At 38.1% G+C, this 18,277-nt stretch overlaps 1 protein-coding gene across 1 annotated transcript; it reads right to left on the reverse strand.

Annotated features, from left to right (window-relative positions):
• Nucleotides 1-354: 354 nt before the first annotated feature.
• pla2g6 (phospholipase A2, group VI (cytosolic, calcium-independent)) lies at nt 355-18,228 on the reverse strand. The gene is made up of 17 exons (XM_084116742.1): nt 18,121-18,228; nt 16,841-17,055; nt 15,624-15,839; nt 14,082-14,262; nt 13,810-13,997; nt 13,623-13,719; nt 12,185-12,367; nt 11,169-11,277; nt 10,037-10,153; nt 8,966-9,053; nt 8,725-8,888; nt 8,410-8,560; nt 5,173-5,309; nt 4,581-4,735; nt 3,554-3,721; nt 3,396-3,469; nt 355-1,490 (listed from the first exon to the last, which is right to left on the reverse strand). The coding sequence occupies exons 2-17, from the start codon at nt 17,047-17,049 to the stop codon at nt 1,346-1,348; spliced, it is 2,382 nt and encodes a 793-aa protein (XP_083972868.1). The 5' UTR covers nt 17,050-17,055; nt 18,121-18,228; the 3' UTR covers nt 355-1,345.
• Between the last annotated feature and the right edge of the window lie 49 nt (nt 18,229-18,277).

Raw genomic sequence — 18,277 nt, forward strand, 5'->3', positions numbered from 1 at the left:
TGCTGATTTTCCTGTGACTAAAAGCTTTTACAGGCTCATATTGAATAAAAGTACATGCTATTCCACAACTTTTTTTAAATTTTTTTTTTATGGGATATATAAGAATCATTTTAAATAATAATAAAAAATACAGTTTATAGGATAGTTTTAATAATAATAATAGTACATCAAATAATAATACATTAAATTAACAGTAATTTTTAGCTGATTTCATGATCATGTAAAGCCTGTTTATAACACTATAGGCTTATTACTTTTAAATTAGGTTACATTAGTGCTTTCATTTGCTATAATATTAGTCAAATCACATTTTATACTAAAGGTTATTTCACAAATCACACACCACAACAAATCCCAGTTTAAATAATTATCTGTGCTTTTTTATTTCAAGGTTTAGATCACGTCAGTTAAGGGTTTCAAATCAGTGCCACAGCAGCAGGTTATAACTATAAAGTGAATTATTGCTTACTTTGGTCTCTGAACAACAGATCTGAAGGTCCAGTGTCAAGTTTAAGCTATGACCACATCATGATAAGACAAACGCATTGTAAATACAAGTTATCAATAAACCAAACAAAAACACAACAAGGCTAATGCAGGAGGTATTGAAGTTATTCTTGATACATACTTGTTGTTAGTAAACATAGAAATTATGATCAAAGATACTGTAGAATATACTGATACTTCACAGACTGAGATATTACCAGTTGCAGCTTTATAATGTTCAAGTATGCAATGCTACACATGACATATTGCAAAAAAAGGCTTTTCCTTAAAACTGCAAATGACAAGACAGAAAACACACATGAAGATCAGTTCCAAATAAATGTATAAATGCATAATAAATGGTAAATGCAAGGAAATGACCCTTTGACCCTTCACTTTCGGTCACATCGCAAGTGCAAAAAATTTCACAAAAAAAAGAAAAAAGAAAATTGTTCAGTTTCACTAAATTACATGATAAAAATGCACACAAAGGATGTATAGAATCATAGCTTCAAAAGAATCAACTACTCACTTCCTGTATAGGTCATTTTGATCAATGCAAATGTCAGACGTATTATTTAGCATTCATAAAATATAATGCAATATAAAAATATCTCCATAGTTCAAATATTGGATTGAAGTGGTAACCTTCATGTATGTTGTTATATTAACCTTGGTCCAATTTGGTATTTACAACACATACAAAACATATGGGGAAAGTATGTTATAATTATATATTTTTATAAATATTCTTCCTTTAAGTTAATTGAACATGTCACAACAACATACACACGCACGCTACTGTAAACAGAATCCTTCTCTGTATAGGATGAATGAGTTGTGTGTGTGTGTGCTGCTGTCAGAGCTGCAGGAGCTGCTGGCAGAGGGTGCGTATGACATCTCTGTGCTCATACAGGTACATCTGAGTCTCCCACAGCATGTCGACCAACACAGCGTCACTGACCTCGTCCAGCATCACCTCCTGAGACAGCTGAGGACTCAACCTGAGACACACACGAGGGGGAGGGAAGACGGAAGTTAGCCAATGAAGTTAGTCAAAGAAATTGAATGAAAAGGTACAAATGAAAGGAAACAAAATGATGACAGGGAACAAGAAATTGATGACAGAAATTAAATGCATATAGGACAGAAAGAACATACAGGAAGGAAGGAAGGAAGGAAGGAAGGAAGGAAGGAAGGAAGGAAAAGGTAGGGATAGGAGGGAACACAAGATAGGAAGCAAGAAATGAAGTGAAATTAAAAATGGGTAAATTAATAAAATGAAAGAAAGAAAGAAAGAAAGAAAGAAAGAAAGAAAGAAAGAAAGAAAGAAAGAAAATGAAGAGAAATTCAAGTAGGGAAGGAAGGAAAAGGAAAGAAGAAAATACAATTAGAGAAAATGGAAAAATTAAATGAAAAAAGGATAGAAGGGACAATTAAATTATTTGAAGGGAAAAATAAAATAAAAGGAAGGAAATAAAATCATAGAATGGAAAATTGGATTGAAGGAAGGAAGGAAGGAAGGAAGGACGGAAGGAAGGAAGGAAAAATTAAAAAGATATTTAGAAGGAAATTAAATGATAAAAGATGGGAAGATTTAGGTAAATTAAAGGAGGAAAGGAATTAAATTCAATGAAAAGGAAGAAAGGAAGGAAAGAAGGAAGGAAATAAGGCATTAGAAGGAAATTTAATTATTAAAGAAGATAAATGAAAAAATTAAGATAAATTCAAGGAGGGAAGGAAGGAAGGAAAAGAAAAGAAGGAAATAAAATGAGGGAAAAGGAAAAAAGGAAAGAAAGAACAATTAAATGATTTGAAGGGAAAAATGGAAGGAAGGAAGGAAGGAAGGAAGGAAGGAAGGAAGGAAGGAAGGAAGGAAGGAAGGAAGGAAGGAAGGAAGGAAGGAAGGAAAAATTAAAAAGATATTTAGAAGGAAATTAAATGATAAAAGATGGGAAAATTTAGGTAAATTAAAGGTGGAAAGGAAGCAAATTAAATGAGAAGGAAGGAAGGAAGGAAGGAAGGAAGGAAGGAAGGAAGGAAGGAAGGAAGGAAGGAAGGAAGGAAATAAGGTATTAGAAGGAAATTTAATTATTAAAGAAGAGAAATAAATGAAAAAATAATAATAAATTCAAGGAGGGAAGGAAGGAAGGAGAGAACAATTAAATGATTTGAAGGGAAAAAATGGAAGGAAGGAAGGAAGGAAGGAAGGAAGGAAGGATTAAAAAGTGATTAAGAAGGAAATTAAATGATAAAAGAAGGGGAAAATTTAGGTAAATTAAAGGTGGAAAGGAATTAAATTAAATGAGAAGGAAGGAATGGAGGAGAGATGAAAGAAAACAGACGGAGGAAGGAAATAAAAAGGTATTAGAAGGAAATTAAATGATAAATAAAGAGAAATTAAAGAAGGAAATAAAATTAGAGTAAATGAAAAATGAAATGAAAGAAAGGAAAGAAGTAACAATTAAAAGTATTTAAGGGGGGAAATGGAAGGAAATGAAAGGAAGGAAATACAATTACATAAAAAGGAAGGAAGGAAGGAAGGAAGGAAGATTTAGATATTATAGAAGGAGAAAAAACAGAAGGAGGGAGGGTAGAACTTAAATGAAAGGTAGGAAGAAAGGAATAAAGCAAGGAATCGAACAGAAGAAAGGAAGGAAGAACATTAATTACATGAAGGATGGGAAGAAATTAAGTGAAATGAAGGTACAAAGGAAGAAAATAAAGCAAGCATGTAAGAAACGGATGGAAGAAAGGAAACAAAACGAAATTCAAGAAGTGGTGTGAGTGGAGAAGAGTCACACAAAGAAAGAAATGATAGGACACAACATTGTAGAAAAGAAGAGAGTGAAAGCAGAGGCAGAAGGAAAAGGACATCGCCGCGCAGAGACGAGTGTCAGTCGACTGACCTGTGATAGTTTATGTCGGCCATCTCACACCACGCTCGAGCTCGGTCCACTGCACAACCATCTGAGTCTGTGCACTGACACAAACACACCACCGATTATTCCAACATCACAAGAAGAGTCTACACTGAAGGTCATGAGATTTAAATGTGTAAACTCACGCAATCCACGAGCATCTTGCCCAGTTCTCTGACGCCAACGAAGGTCTTGGCCAGTTCCAGCGGGTTTGAAGGCCTAAACACGTCCACAGAGTTGACCGCCACCTGAGGAGGTTTACCCGTACCCAACGAGAGGACCACTCCTAACCGGCTCACGTCTTCCTCGCGGCCCTGACAGAGACACACACTGTTTAATACTTTTACAACATTTCACCAATGTCCAATGGATCTTAGTCAGGAGGTACGCTCTTTCTATCAAAATGTGCACCCATTGTAGGAAATATTGTTGGTATTACAAAGAAATATATCGCAGTTGATTATATTTTTAGCTAAAAGTGAGTCTTGAACAGGTAACTCTTAAAGGGTTGCTTCACACAAAAATGAAAATTATCCCATAATTTACTCACCCTCAAGCCATCCTAGGTGTATATGACTTTCTTTTTTCCCCCCAACACAATCAGAATTCTATTAAAAAATATCCTGGCTCTTCCAAGCTTTATAATGGCATTGAATAGCGGTTGAGTTTTTGAAGCTACAAAAAGTGCATCCATCCATCATAAAAGTAATCCATAAGACTCCAGTGGGTTAATAAAGGTTTTGTAACCGCAACGGCTGTACGCGCGTTCATGACAGTCGAGATCTGGTGGAAGGGTGACCTTCTCGTGAAACTTCTCTATTCATAACCGGAATTTCCGCATTTGTCAATTCACACCTAAGCTTACGCTAAACCTACATCCTACGTCATGCGTCGGGTCAGAGGTCACTCTTCCGCCGGAACTAGACTCGCCAGTGATTATAGTTGATAAAGGTTTAAATATGGATATTTTTCTGACAAAAACCCATCGCTTCGCTTCAGAAGGCCTTTATTAACCCACTGGAGTCATATGTGTTGTGTTGTGTTGCCATATGTTATGTTGGGGTGAAAAAAGAAAGTCATATAGACCTAGGATGGCTTGAGGGTGAGTAAATTATAGGATAATTTTCATTTTTGGATGAACTATTCCATTAAGTCTATATTTGTGTATCAAACCTGTGCCTTCAGGGCTTTGCTGTATTGGTGTATTTCTGTCATGGCATCTAGCGTTGGGTTGTTGGCCAGCAGCCCTCCATCCAGAAAACGCCCCATTGGTCGAAAATAAGTGGGAGCTGCTCCACTGGAGCGGGCGGCACGCCAAACTAATTGCTCTGAGAGAAAGAGAACGTGAATGAGCGAGAGAGCGTAAAAGAGAACCAAGCATGCAAAACATGATTAGCCTCCCACAAACAAACTAATGACCGATTAGTTCCAACGTGAGGTACGATTGCGCAACACAAACACCAAAAACCTTGCATATTGTGACCTTTCCATTCCACGCGTACTCTTTCTCACACACACCTTCATCCGTCACCTTCCTACGCTTTCTAGGAGGTCGAGTATATCCTACAACCAAAAGATCTTCGTCCTCCCACCCTGAAACAGCGACAGTGAAGCTTCACGCATCATTTGATATTGAGGATAACTGAGAAACCCAGAGCCCGTCAACATGCTCATAAAGAGCACGAGGGGAACATGAGCGTTTTCACCGGCACAAAGATAATTAGCGTAACGCTATCCCGAAAATTAAAGTACACAAGAGATTTACCCTGTGGCACAGTGAGGGGTTGAAATGTGGCAGTAGATGTGTACGGAGGGTCTCTTTGAAGAACCGGTGGGTCGTAATTACGAAACAGATGCAGTTCTCCAGGGTGTCTGTCTGCAAGAACGCTAGTCACCATTACTCTGGGAGAAACAGACAGGAGATGGATTAAAAACAAGCATTTTCTGACAAATGTGTGAGCTCTTTTTGTGTTCAAGGGTGTTGCAAGGCGTTATTAGGCAGTTGGCAGGGTGTTCTGAGGTATCGCTAATGCATTGCTTAGGAGTTCTGGATGTTTGCCAGTGTTAAAAATGAATTTTCAGGTGTTGCTAGCACAGTTGCCGGGGTGTTCAGAGTCATTGCAAAGGAATTGTGAAGAAGTTCTGGATGGTTGCTAGAGCATTACTTGGTTGTTGCTAGGGTGTTGCTAGGCAGTTGTTGGGATGTTGGGAGTCATCAGTAAGACATTTCTAAGGAGTTGTGGGGTGGTTGCTACAGTAGGGCATTGCCAGGGTGGCATTGTTTGGGTGTTCTGGTGGCTGATATGGCCTTGTTCGGGTGTTCTGGTGGCTGATATGGCCTTGCTCGGGTGTTGTGGTGGCTGATATGGCATTGCTCGGGTGTTGTGGTGGCTGATATGGCATAGCTTGGGTGTTCTGGTGGCTGATTGGCATTGCTTTGCTTGGGTGTTTTGGTGGCTGATATGGCATAGCATGGGTGTTCTGGTGGATGATATGGCATTGTTCGGGTGTTGTGGTGGCTGATATGGCATAGCTTGGGTGTTCTCGTGGCTGATGGCTGATTGGCATGGCATTTCTTGGGTGTTCTGGTGGCTAATGTGGCCTTGCTCAGGTGTTGTGGTGGCTGATATGGCATTGCTCGGGTGTTTTGGTGGCTGATATGGCATTGCTCGGGTGTTTTGGTGGCTGAAATGGCATTGCTCAAGTGTTCTGGTCGCTGATATGGCATGGCATTTCTTGGGTGTTCTGGTGGCTAATGTGGCCTTGCTCAGGTGTTGTGGTGGCTGATATGGCATTGCTCGGGTGTTTTGGTGGCTGATATGGCATTGCTCGGGTTTTGTGGCTGATATGGCATTGCTTGGGTGTTCTGGTGGTGTATATGGCATTGCTTGGGTGTTCTGGTGGTGTATATGGCATTGCTTGGGTGTTGTGGTGGCTGATATGGCATTGCTTGGGTGTTCTGTTGGTGTATATGCAGTGTTGGGGAGTAACGGAATACATGTACCGGCGTTACGTATTCAGAATACAAATTATGAGTAACTGTATTCCGTTACAGTTACAATTTAAATAGTTGGTATTTAGAATACAGTTACATTGTTGAAATCAATGGATTACATGACGATACTTCTCTGTTTCACGAGTTTATTCACTCTCTAAATAAATTAAGGCAAATCCATGCATTTCCCAGAAGCCCCAATATGAAAACGAAAAAAATGCGCGGTTTGTGTGATCAGTCACAGTGGAGTTGAAAGAGGAGCAGCGGGAGCTAGAGATGGAGCCGGAACAACAGAGCCAGGGCAAGAATGCGTTTCTATCTTGGAAATTCAAACAGCATTTCACATTAAATAAAGACAAGGGAGAACGAAATATAACCATGCAGTGCAACCTCTGCTTGCCAGAAACCAACCTCCTTTCAGCATCCAAAGACTCCACCTCCAACCTGAAGAAGCATCTTAAAGTACGTTTTTTTCAAATACGTAGACCTACACCACAAAACTAGTTGAAGATAATTTTTTTTTAAATTGGTCAATTCCAGCGTTATGGACGTGAAATTTGCAGTCAAAACTTGAAATATAAATTCTCAGAAAATGCATTAATACCAATAGTGAAACGTCTGTTTATATATCCATACTCCCTTAATAAAGGAGTCCAGACATTAGAAAAATATCAGTCTACATGCGTTTTATATTTAATATGAGGGAAACAAACATGCGTGACACAAAAAAATCTTGAACTTTTAGGTGGCAATTTATTTATTTTTTTGTAATTCTGTGAATTACACTGCGCACACCAAAAGTAATACTACTCACTGGATGAAGAAGGGTCGGCCTCCACAGAACATAAAATATTCATTTTATTTTATTTTTCGTATTCGCATTTATGAGGAAAAAAACAATGTTACGGTCATGACAGTTCTCCGTTGGGGACGTGAGCGATCTGAAAGCGACACTAAAAGGCTGCTTTAAAACTTTCACAGAGACCTCAAACAGAAAGCACAAAGCCTTTCTTTAAAGTGAATTTCGTTTTGTATTAATTGTATCTTAATTTTAATCAATGTTTCATCAACCAATTGCCTGGATTTAGTAAGAAGTAAATATAGCAGACAATAGATAATCAGGACACGGAGGCGCCGGCGCGTGAACTGGAGCTGGTCTCAAAGGTAGTAGGCCCTACTTGCCTCACAGACATGTCTACTTTTAAACAGAACAATTCAACACGAAAGAACTGCTCTCTGCATATGTAATCCGTATGAAATGTGCATTTTACTCTGGCGCGTTCACTAGGCTACTGCGAAGATCGCGAGTCAGCATCGTCAACTTCATCTTTGTAGCTGACCCTAACAAAGAAAACACTTGTTTAAAATTAAAATATTAATTTTACAATTAATATTTTAAATTACAATTTAATTTTAATTACAATTAAAAAAAAACTTTCTATATTTGACATATTCATAATTATTACTTTTGCCGGTTCTTTGTGACAGCTTTTAGGTGCTTTATTGGCATACCACAACACGGTGTGGTATGCGGTGTTGTGCGGTGACCGCTGCATCACCGCACCCCCACCCCACAAGAATAGGCCTGTTTTTTAAGCAGGATTTGATGGCCGACACTTATAAAATGCAATTCAATGTGGAAGTAATCCAAGTATTCAGAATACGTTACTCACATTTTTGGGCATGTATTCTATATTCTGTAACGAAATACGTTTTGAAAGTATCCTTCCCAACACTGTGTATATGGCGTAGCTTGGGTGTTGTGGTGGCTGATATGGCATTGCTCGGGTGTTGTGGTGGCTGATATGGCATTGCTCGGGTGTTGTGGTGGCTGATATGGCATTGCTCGGGTCTTCGGGTGGTTGATAGGGCATTGCTAGGCAGTAGATGGGATGTTCTGGGTCTTTGCTAGACAATAACTTACAATTTCTGAATAGTTGCTACTGTGTTCTGGTGGGGAAGTTGTTGTTTGGTTTAATTAAAATCCCAAACCTTAAGTATAAGTACCTGGGGTGTGTGACGTCCGTCATTTTGGTATTTTCTCCAAACTCATTCTTCAGAAATTCCTCCAGAGGGCCAGACTCATACGGTCGAGAACCTTTAAACACCTGTTCCTTCATCCTGAAGTACAGACAGCGCAGATACTCCATTGATTTACCTGCTCAAGTACACAATAAACATAATCATGCTAATGCGAGTACACGCTTACAGTAACCAAGAACATATTTTTACAATTATAAAATGGATCATTCTGTTCCTAGATGCTAATAGGTAAATACATTTTTATAAATCTACTTAAATATTATATACTAAATCAAATACCGTGTACAATAGCTAGAGCCAGTATGCCACCGGTGCTAGTCCCAGACACCCAGTCAAAGAGTTCCCTGATGGGACGTCCTGCCTCTTTCTCCAGAGAGATTAACATCTGGATCAGAACCAGGCCTTTAATTCCTCCACCATCAAGACACAACAATCTGTCCATTCTTGAGAAAAAGCAAATGAGTGATTAACTCTTTGTAGGCTTGTTTTTTTTTATCAATGTTAATTTAATGTAACATACTTGCTTCCTGTTTTGAGCCCATCAACATCTACAAATCCACGAGTCATGGCCGTGACAGCTGTCGCCACATACATGATGTCATCAAACCCTGTGGACCAATTATGAGCAAGATGTGAGAGCAGTGAACCAAATTATAGGCAGGTTGACTCTATCATAGATATGCAATACCTAAATGCCGCTGTTAATAAGTGTGATATGCAAGCATGTCCGTCACTTTGGAAAGGTCAAGTTCTACCAGCAAACAGATTAAAGTGATGATGCAACAAGATCATGCTTCGCCAGCATTCTCAACCGTAAAAGACTAGGCTCTTTTGTCTCAGATTTGTACAGTAGGCTGCACAATGTTGTGGCATTTATGTTGGTGTAATTATATTCGGTTGTTAAGTGATTGCTTGAGTTCAATCCAAAATGTTGACCTTTCCAAGATGACGGCTGATGCAGACAAATCCGGTTTAATAAAATGGTGCGTTTAGATATTCAAGATATTCTAGTTTATATGACAAAAGAAAGCTTCAAATAAAATTATTAGGTTTAGAAATATAGGCAGCACAGAAGTGAACAAATACAACTTTAGGGAATGTCTTAAAAATAAGAGGACATTAAGCAAAAATGTTAATTAATATTTAAATATTTAAATTTAAATTGTAATATTTTCAAAGAGTATGCAGCATATTTATTCTACCTTATAATATACCTTTATCCTTTGTGGAAAAATTCCCTCCCACAAAGCTCTGCAATGAGCTTAGCAAAAATATGCATCCAAGATGGTGGATGAAATCAAGAGAAAATTCGATTTACATAATGTACTGATTATTTTATTGAACAAAAGTGTGTCAATTTTATGCTTATTAGACTATCACGTTGTTAGCTTAGCAACATGCTATGGCCAAACTCTATTGAAATCAATTGTAAGTCGAGTTTTCACTTCTCTTTATATGAGGAAGTAGCCTTCCTAAACAATGTTCACTTATCAGGTTCCATTTCAGTAAAAACATAAAAACTACAGAAGAAGACTGAGGGACAGAGGTGAAAGATTGCCAGGATATCTGAAGTTTGGAGGCGGGGCTTTACCTATGCCAGGAGGCGGAGCTTTGTTGATGCTGGGGATAGGGCTGTCGAGGGATGGGGGGTGACACCGTTCGGCCCCTACACTACACAGCATGTTCAAGAGCACCTTACGGTTGGGCCCTTTAGTACAAGCGCAGGATTAGACACATGCACGCGGCCACACCCACACCATGCACACGAAAGAAAGAAAGAAAGAGTACACGTTGACTGAATGCATGAATGAGAAAACAAGAGCATGAGTCATTCCTATAGTTAAACACACAGATATGCAAAAACCATCATGACACGCAAGCGTCACATGGTTTGTGGAGATAATCTCACAAGAATTACAATAGCCAATCAAAACATCAGGACCCATCAGACAGCTTCTGCCGGTTTTTACAGAGAATAGCTTCTGTAGACTTATGGTGATGAACACATTTAAATAAAGGATGAAAAAAAATATTTTAAATAAATCCATAAATTAACTTTTGTTTAGGGGGCTTTTTACTGGTGACATTTGGCATTATCAGGACTCACAAATATTCCCCCATTGCATTATTATAAATTATATATGGTAGTTTAATGTAGTACTGACACTAAAACTCTGAAAACTTTAATTTTTTTCACATTTTGGGTGAACTGTACACAATATATATTGTCACTATCCACGATACACATTGTTGCATTTTTGTATTGCGATATATTGTGACACGATATATTTTTACACCCCTACTTTTTTTATTTTAAATAAATAAATAAATGAATACTCAAAAAAATATAGTCCTTGTGGCTTTAGAAACATAAAACGATTGGCTTAGAAAATAAAACACTTCACCTTTAAGGCAAAAACAAAAGCAAATCATTAGTGCGTCAAACAAATGAACTTTACATAAACTTGCATTGTGACATGTTGCACAGTTGTATATATATATATATGCATATCAACAAAATGTATGGTAGTTTACAGTTAGACAATATTATGCTTGCATGCAAACACCCCAAATGTCATGCAAAAGGCTCTGGAAAACTGTGCAACTAGAAATTGAAAGAGCTTGAACACACTGGAGACTGTTCTTCTAGCCTTCAATCTCACAGTCATGATCTCTGATAGCATCTCTCTCTCTCTCTCTCTCTCTCTCTCTCTCTCTCTCACCCTTGCTGGTACGGGCGGCGATGAGTCCTGGTGTCTCTCCCACGTCATTGTGAACCTCCACATCTGCTCCAAACACCATGAGAGCTTTGATCAAATCCATGTGGTCCAACTGTGGGCCGAGAGGATACAGCATATAAGAAAGAAAGAAAAACAAACCAAACTAAACTAAATGTTTAGTTCCTAAACATTTTCCATTTCAAAATTCCATACTTTTCCAGACTCAAATATCTAGACGTCCTTCCAAACAATTTTTCAGACCATATTTAACATAAATGGCTCATACAGCATTATATTTGGTATATAGTAATCTGTAATGATCTGTACATAAATGACCCACTTTATTCTTGCACACAGTGTTGATTTTGTTAACTAAAACTATAAATAATTTTCGTTAATTGAAAAGCTCAAATAAAATAGAAATTTTAGACAAATGTAAACTTAAACTAAACTAGTTAAAACTAAAATGAAAGCTAAAAAGCAGACTAAAAAAAAAAAAAAAAAAAAAAAAAAAAAAAAGAGTATAACAAAGACTGAAAATATAAAAAATACAAGCTAATTCAAAATATGAATAAATACCATAATAGTATATAAATAATGCTAAAATAACACTGTTTGTACTATTTGTATTATTTTACAACATTATTATGACAAACTCATTAGATTTTTTTTGTATTTAAATTACAATTTTTTTAAATTATACATTTTTGTATTTATATCTCATTTTTAATTGTTATAATTTAATAAGAAATATTAATAAATAAATGATTTATTATTGTTATTATTAATAAGAAATATTTTTTATTAGTTATCAATACTGTAATAATTTTATATTATTGCAAATTTTATATTATTTATATTATGCAATAAAAACTGCATAAATTAAAGGCAGTACAACAAGTACTATTATGATGCATAAATATTTAAAGTAAAAAAAAAAAAATTCATTTATTACACATATTGGGGTGAAATATGAGCCAGACATGTTCTTGACAGGCCTAATGAATTCTCTCTCATACCTTCATGGCGAGGTGTAGTGCTGTGTTTCCATCCTGGCCCTTAATGTTGGGGTCGGCTCCATGTGTCAGCAGTGTCATTGCGGCCTCAAAGCGCCCCCTCTTGGTCAGGATGTGTAACGGACTCTCTCCGGTCTTACTCAGGTAGTTGACGTTACATCCTCGGTCCAGCAGTACGCGGCTCATCTAGAGAGAGAGAAAACGCAGGATGCTCAGAAGAACACAGATAGTGTCGGCCTCAGATGTCAAGCCCACAGACCGTCGGCTGAACGTCTGATGCATAAGGCACACAAAATGGGAAACACTTCGGGAGTTTCGAAGGCGTCTGATTGGTTGAATTCTACAGGATTTCCGGGAGACGTGCGTGTCTTGCTCTTTAACGGCCCACCCGGAAACAAAGTCGTCGTGATGCCAAACCCCCTCATGGAAGAAGAATCATGTTTCCAACTGTGACAATGAGCGCTTATCAGGATCAACTTTACACTGGATTTTCAAAAGTATGTGAAGGTCGCGGCGCCATTGTTGCATAAGCTTGTCTGTTATTTTCACGCCCTTAAACATGACACGGGACAAAACGAACTGCAATTGGTTGCTTTACATGTCTGTCAGACCAAAAACGGTCCTCTCGGACGGTATCTGGTCAATGAAAGCTGTGACGTGTCCAGACCTTCTGCGGTCATACGCAAGACTAGAATTCAGATAATTCTTCAAGTAAGGGTGTGTTCACACTTGTAGTTCAGTTCTGTTCTCTTGGTTCTTCTGGTCCGGACCAAAAAAGAAAATGATACATTTTGTCCTCGTGTTCACACTGTCATTTTAAACACAGAACCTAAAGATACATAATAACCAAAAAATGGCTTTAATGGCGTATATTTTGCGTCTGAACTTACCGAACATCCAAAACAACTGTGTAGTGGGCTAAATGCGCTCGCTTTATGTGCGTAGCTACATATGATGGTATTTTGAGCAGCTGAGAACTCGTGAAGAGCTTATAAAATGTGTAAAGGAGTCAAAACAGCGTCAGGAATCCCCTCCGTCACACACACACACAAACACAGATCTGCTGCGAGACGACGTGGTTCTGATGCCTGGTCTGAACTGTGATGGACAACATCACGACTATGATGAGAAACAACAGGTATGACTGAGCATTCTGTCATTTTTAGGGTCTCATCTTCCTGTTTTTGGTTTGTTCACAAGTCTTTGGTCCATGTTGAGTTCATATTTCAGTCGAACCGCACCAGAGTTTGTTTGGAAGCGGCGCGAGACCCATCTTTTCAGCGTCTCGGTCCTCTTGTTTGGTGCACCAGGGTTCAGATGGCAGCGTTCACACTTATTCAAATGAACCGCAGTAATAGAGCAATCACATGAGTTAGTTTTAATAGAACCAAACATGCCAAGTGCGAACACACCCTAAAAAAGCAAAGTAAGTGTTGCTGACCTCGGGAGTCTTAACCCAGTGGAGAGGCGTTCCGCCATAAATCGGATCCTCCGCTAGAAGTTGATTGGGGTTTGACGATAAAATTGCTTCAGCACAACTAAAGAAGAGGAAACGAGAAGAATAAGATCGATTAATTAAAACTCTCAGGTGAATTATACACGAAACAATAAAGATTCCTGGTCCGCACCTCTTCTCATTAAACTTCATGGCAGCGTGGATTGGATAGCCATTACTTCCCATGATGTCACAGCGGGCTCCGCCCCCAAGCAGACCCTTGACCACCTCCACCCTCCCGAGACGGCACGCGATGTGCATCGGCGTTTCCCCGGAGGCGTTCAGCTCGTTCACACCCGCGCACAGCTGCGCACACAACACCTAGCGGAAACGAAAATTACTATCATGGAGATCTAAATATCGGAGTCAGTCATTCAGCAAGTGAGCCCTGAGTTGACCTCTCACCTCTATAATAAGGGCGGAGTCTTGTTTAGCGGCGCAGTGCATGGGCGTCTCCCCGTTCTTGTCCTTAATGTCCGTGCGAGCCTGACACTCCTCCAGGAGCTCGCGCACGCAGCCCACGTCTCCTCTCTCGCAGGCCAGGTGCAGCGGCGTCTGGCCCTGAGCGTCACGGGCGTTCATCTGGCTGTGAGGGACCACAACAATATACATTTCGCAACTTCTTGATTTAATGTTTATTATCGGACTAAAAAAAAGTGATGAGATGTTTTAACATGAGCTTGGTTTAAGGTTTTTATCTCACTTGTGCATACAGTGTTAACGCTGCATATTGCGTAGCTTCTCACGTGACATTTTAGAAAACTGTACAAAATAGGAAAGGGAAGTTGGAATGTCCTGTGGCGAGAAAAAGCTAAACACGGTGGGAAACCATTTTAAATTATTTGTATATCACTAATTTAGCTTGGTGACCTCTATTAACTGAGAAACATTTCTGCTTTTAAAAATTACTAAAGCACAGGACTATTTAAAATGAACTAATAAAGGCAAAAAGGGGCTTAAAAATTAAACATAGATTAGTAAAAAATCTATGATCATTTGTCCATATTAATTCATTTGATTTTTCACTTAAAGTCATGATAATTAAGATATATATAAAATGGATATTATTCATATTTAGATACATTTACATTTTTTTAAATACATTTTTAATAAAAAAAATGGATGTCAATTCTCAGATACATTATAGAAAATAATGTGACTTTTGTAGGTTTCCCATTTTCAGTTGAAAAAAGTATTATTAAGGATTCATGCATATTAAATGATTAATAAGGGCTATATGACAGTAGTTTTAGTTTTAAATAATCAGACTGCTTATTATTTAAAGGTGCTGTGAGCTGGTTTTGAAATTGCACACATAAAATGTCACTACTACCTACAGTATCAGATGACATTTATATTCGTGATTTGGTGAATATAAATATGCTAAATATAAATAATATTAACATATTAAATATAAAATATATTTTAATTATATGCATTTTATTAATAAAAAAACCTGTGACCTGTGTACATATCTCATCTTCTTCATTGAGAAAAAAAGCACTCTATTTAGAATTCACGCATACTATTTTTAAAATAAATATAGCCTATATTCTTATATATATATATATATATATATATATATATTTAAATTATATTATTTAGATTTAAATACATTTATATATTTAAATTAAAAAAAATCTTTTTTTTATTTAAAATTGGCAAATTGGCAAAAAATTGGTCGCTTCACTGTCATTCATAAATCCTCTCCCGTGGCCTCATGGGATAGTAAAGTGTCCATCGTATGTATCACACTTCAGTATCTCGCCGGAAGCAGTAGGTCATCCGGGTACTTTTCGCCTGCTGTTTTATGAGTACTATGAATTATTCGGACATACGTTTGTCACATACTGTTTTTCGCCTACTATATAGTAGGGAAGTATGCGATTTCGGATGCAGCCATACTGTAGGTGACCTTTGAACTTATTCTTTCTCTTGATATCTCACCTCAAAATGTAATTGTGCTTGAGACAGTCTCTCAGTCCGATATCCACAGCGATGTGAGCCGAGCTATAGTCGGGGTGATTCCGCACACAGTCCACGATTGGCTGGAGCATCTCGGGTTTCAAAGGTGGGCGGAGCATCTCATAAAACGGGCGGAGTTTGAGGGTGTACTGAGGAAACCAGTTCATGGCATCTGCCTCTGAAGATACCTGGAACAACCTGAGCACAAAGACAACAAAATCCCAATTCCTTTCGTTCTTGAAACCCACATATGACAGGCTAATGAAATTGTGGTTGATGACAATGAAACGCTATATTCAGGGGGGTGGAGTTATTTAAAGGAGTGGTATAATGTCATTTTCACAAGATGTAAAATAAGTCTTTGATGTCACATAAGTGTGTATGTGAAGTTTTAGCTCAAAATACCCCACAGATATTTTTATATAGCATGTTAAAATGGTCCATTTTTGAAGGTGAGCAATGAACGCACAGTTTTGTGTCTGTTCCTTTAAATGCAAATGAGCTGCTGCTCCTAGCACAGGGGGCGGAGCTTCAACAGCTTGCACTCACACTGACATGCACTGAAAATTTCAAAAACTTTTAGCCTTTTATGTTCAAACTGGATTCAGACAATGATGGAGAGACTCAAGAAGTGACAACATGTAGAAAGCAACAGGACATTTCTGAATGTTTAGTTGATGAATTTAAGTAGCTTACGTGTAGTTATCTTCTAGTAATTGATTAGCATATTCTGTCTTGATAATCTATAAATCGTGTTCAGGGGGCGGGGTTTATGTAAATTTGAGGGTTGGTGATGTCACTAACCCTGGAGGAATGTCGTGTAGTCCCTTTGTTGCAGTCCTTAAAAAGCGATTTCTTTAAAAGCAAATATCTCCCTTTGCTTTGAACTTTGAGCGTCATAACTTTGCAGATGTTGTTTATGCTCAAACAGCAACATTACACACTAACTAAAGTTAGAAAAGTGAAATCATAATCAACCACCCCTTTAACAAGAGCCTGGATCCACAATGGTTCTTTGTGGCCAAGGCTTCCCACTGCTGGTTACAGTCATGCGCTGATGGGAAAGAAAATCAATTTGACAGACTGGGAGTCTGAAGCAATATGGGAGTTTTTGCAAGACCACTATGAAACCACAAGACTTTTATAGGAAATCAATTTATTGACTGTATATTGTGAATATCTTGACTAAAGGGTCTCACCTGAGGGCCACAGAGGAAGACTCAGGGCAGAGAAGCAGGCAGTCCCATGACTGGCTCTGTTGGTTCCTGTACAGGACCAGCCGCCCCTCCTGTCTCAATAGCACTTTCCCATTATATTCTGACAGCTGCACATCCCTCACACGGTACGGGTTGGTGAACAGGTTTGACACGGAGCTCACCGTTTCAAGTATACGGCCCAGGAACTGCATGGTGAGCTGGGGGAAGAGAGGTGATGATGCTCTGATAAGGGTTCTCATTTTATCTGACCAATGAATTAGATTAGGTTTTTTTTTTTTTTTTTACAGGAGGTTGGTTTAAAAATGGTCAGGTTTTTATCTCACTCGTGCATATTTTGGTAACGCTGAATATTGTGTATTTTTTCACATGCTTTTTCACTGGTCATTTGAGATTTCTATTTAAGGATTAAATATATATATTTTTTTTCTTTTCTTTTTTCTTTTCTTCCTTTTTTCATATTTTTTCTTGTTTTTATAATTAATTTCCCTTAATTGTATATTTCCCTCGTTTATATACATTACAGAATCTGCACTATTTACTTTATATTTAAAGTGTCATATCTAGAATTTAAAAAAAAGAAGTTATTTTTCCTTTTTTTATATTTCTCTGGTTTATGTACATAATCTGCACAGTTTACTTTATATTTAAAGATTCAAAACGTCATAATATTAGTTTTTGGAAAAAAATTAATACATATGCATACATATGTAGCAGCTACACTAATCTTGTTTCATCTTCATCTTCATCTTTCATTATTGCTTATTTAGCCACGACACACGCACGCACGCGCGCGCGCGCACACACACACACACACGTATATGTATCGTGGCTAAAGCAAGATGAAACAAGATTAGTTATGAGCAAAACTGCAAACACAGCCATCCGCAGGAACATCTGCATTGTCTGGTTTGATAAAGAGGCAAGACACTAATGTCAACTAATGTCAATTCAGTCATCTCGCAACCGAAACTGTTAGCATTTGACAGCTCGCAGTTTAATCGTTGGCTTTTCACAATCACTAGCAAGTAGCAAAAAAAATAAAAACCCCACAAAACTTGCTAGTCAAAACTACATGCCACAAACCAGTTTAACAATCAACAAATAACAATGTAGATGACTGTCATCCGTGCACGAGACTTCAGAGTCACACCAACAGTCAGCACTCGTTTTAAAACTAAACGTCACAAGTGTGCATTAAACCTCACTAAAATATAAAACCTCTTAGTCATTTGTTAAATCGTAGCCCACGCTTAACGCCTTACCTTTGCGCTATTTCATTATCCCGTACGGTTATTGATGTACCGAGAAGCAGCAGATCGTTGACTTTTGATAGGACGTCAACAATCACTGCATGACAACCAACCTTGAGTAAGATTGTCTGACAGACGCAAGAGCCAATAAGCTTCCGAGTTTCCAGAG

This window comes from Abramis brama (assembly GCF_963993115.1).
Source record: "Abramis brama genome assembly, chromosome: 6".
Lineage (NCBI taxonomy): Eukaryota > Metazoa > Chordata > Actinopteri > Cypriniformes > Leuciscidae > Abramis > Abramis brama.

What these genes read in the sequence shown, in the direction of transcription:
- pla2g6 (XM_084116742.1), bottom strand. Translation starts at nt 17,049, where the DNA reads ATGCAGTTCCTGGGCCGTATACTTGAAACGGTGAGCTCCGTGTCAAAC. An exon ending in TCTTCCTCTGTGGCCCTCAG is followed by an intron (nt 15,840 to 16,840) that starts GTGAGACCCTTT and finishes CTTTGTGCTCAG; the next exon opens with GTTGTTCCAGGTATCTTCAG. An exon ending in ATGAAGTTTAATGAGAAGAG is followed by an intron (nt 13,720 to 13,809) that starts GTGCGGACCAGG and finishes CCTCTTCTTTAG; the next exon opens with TTGTGCTGAAGCAATTTTAT.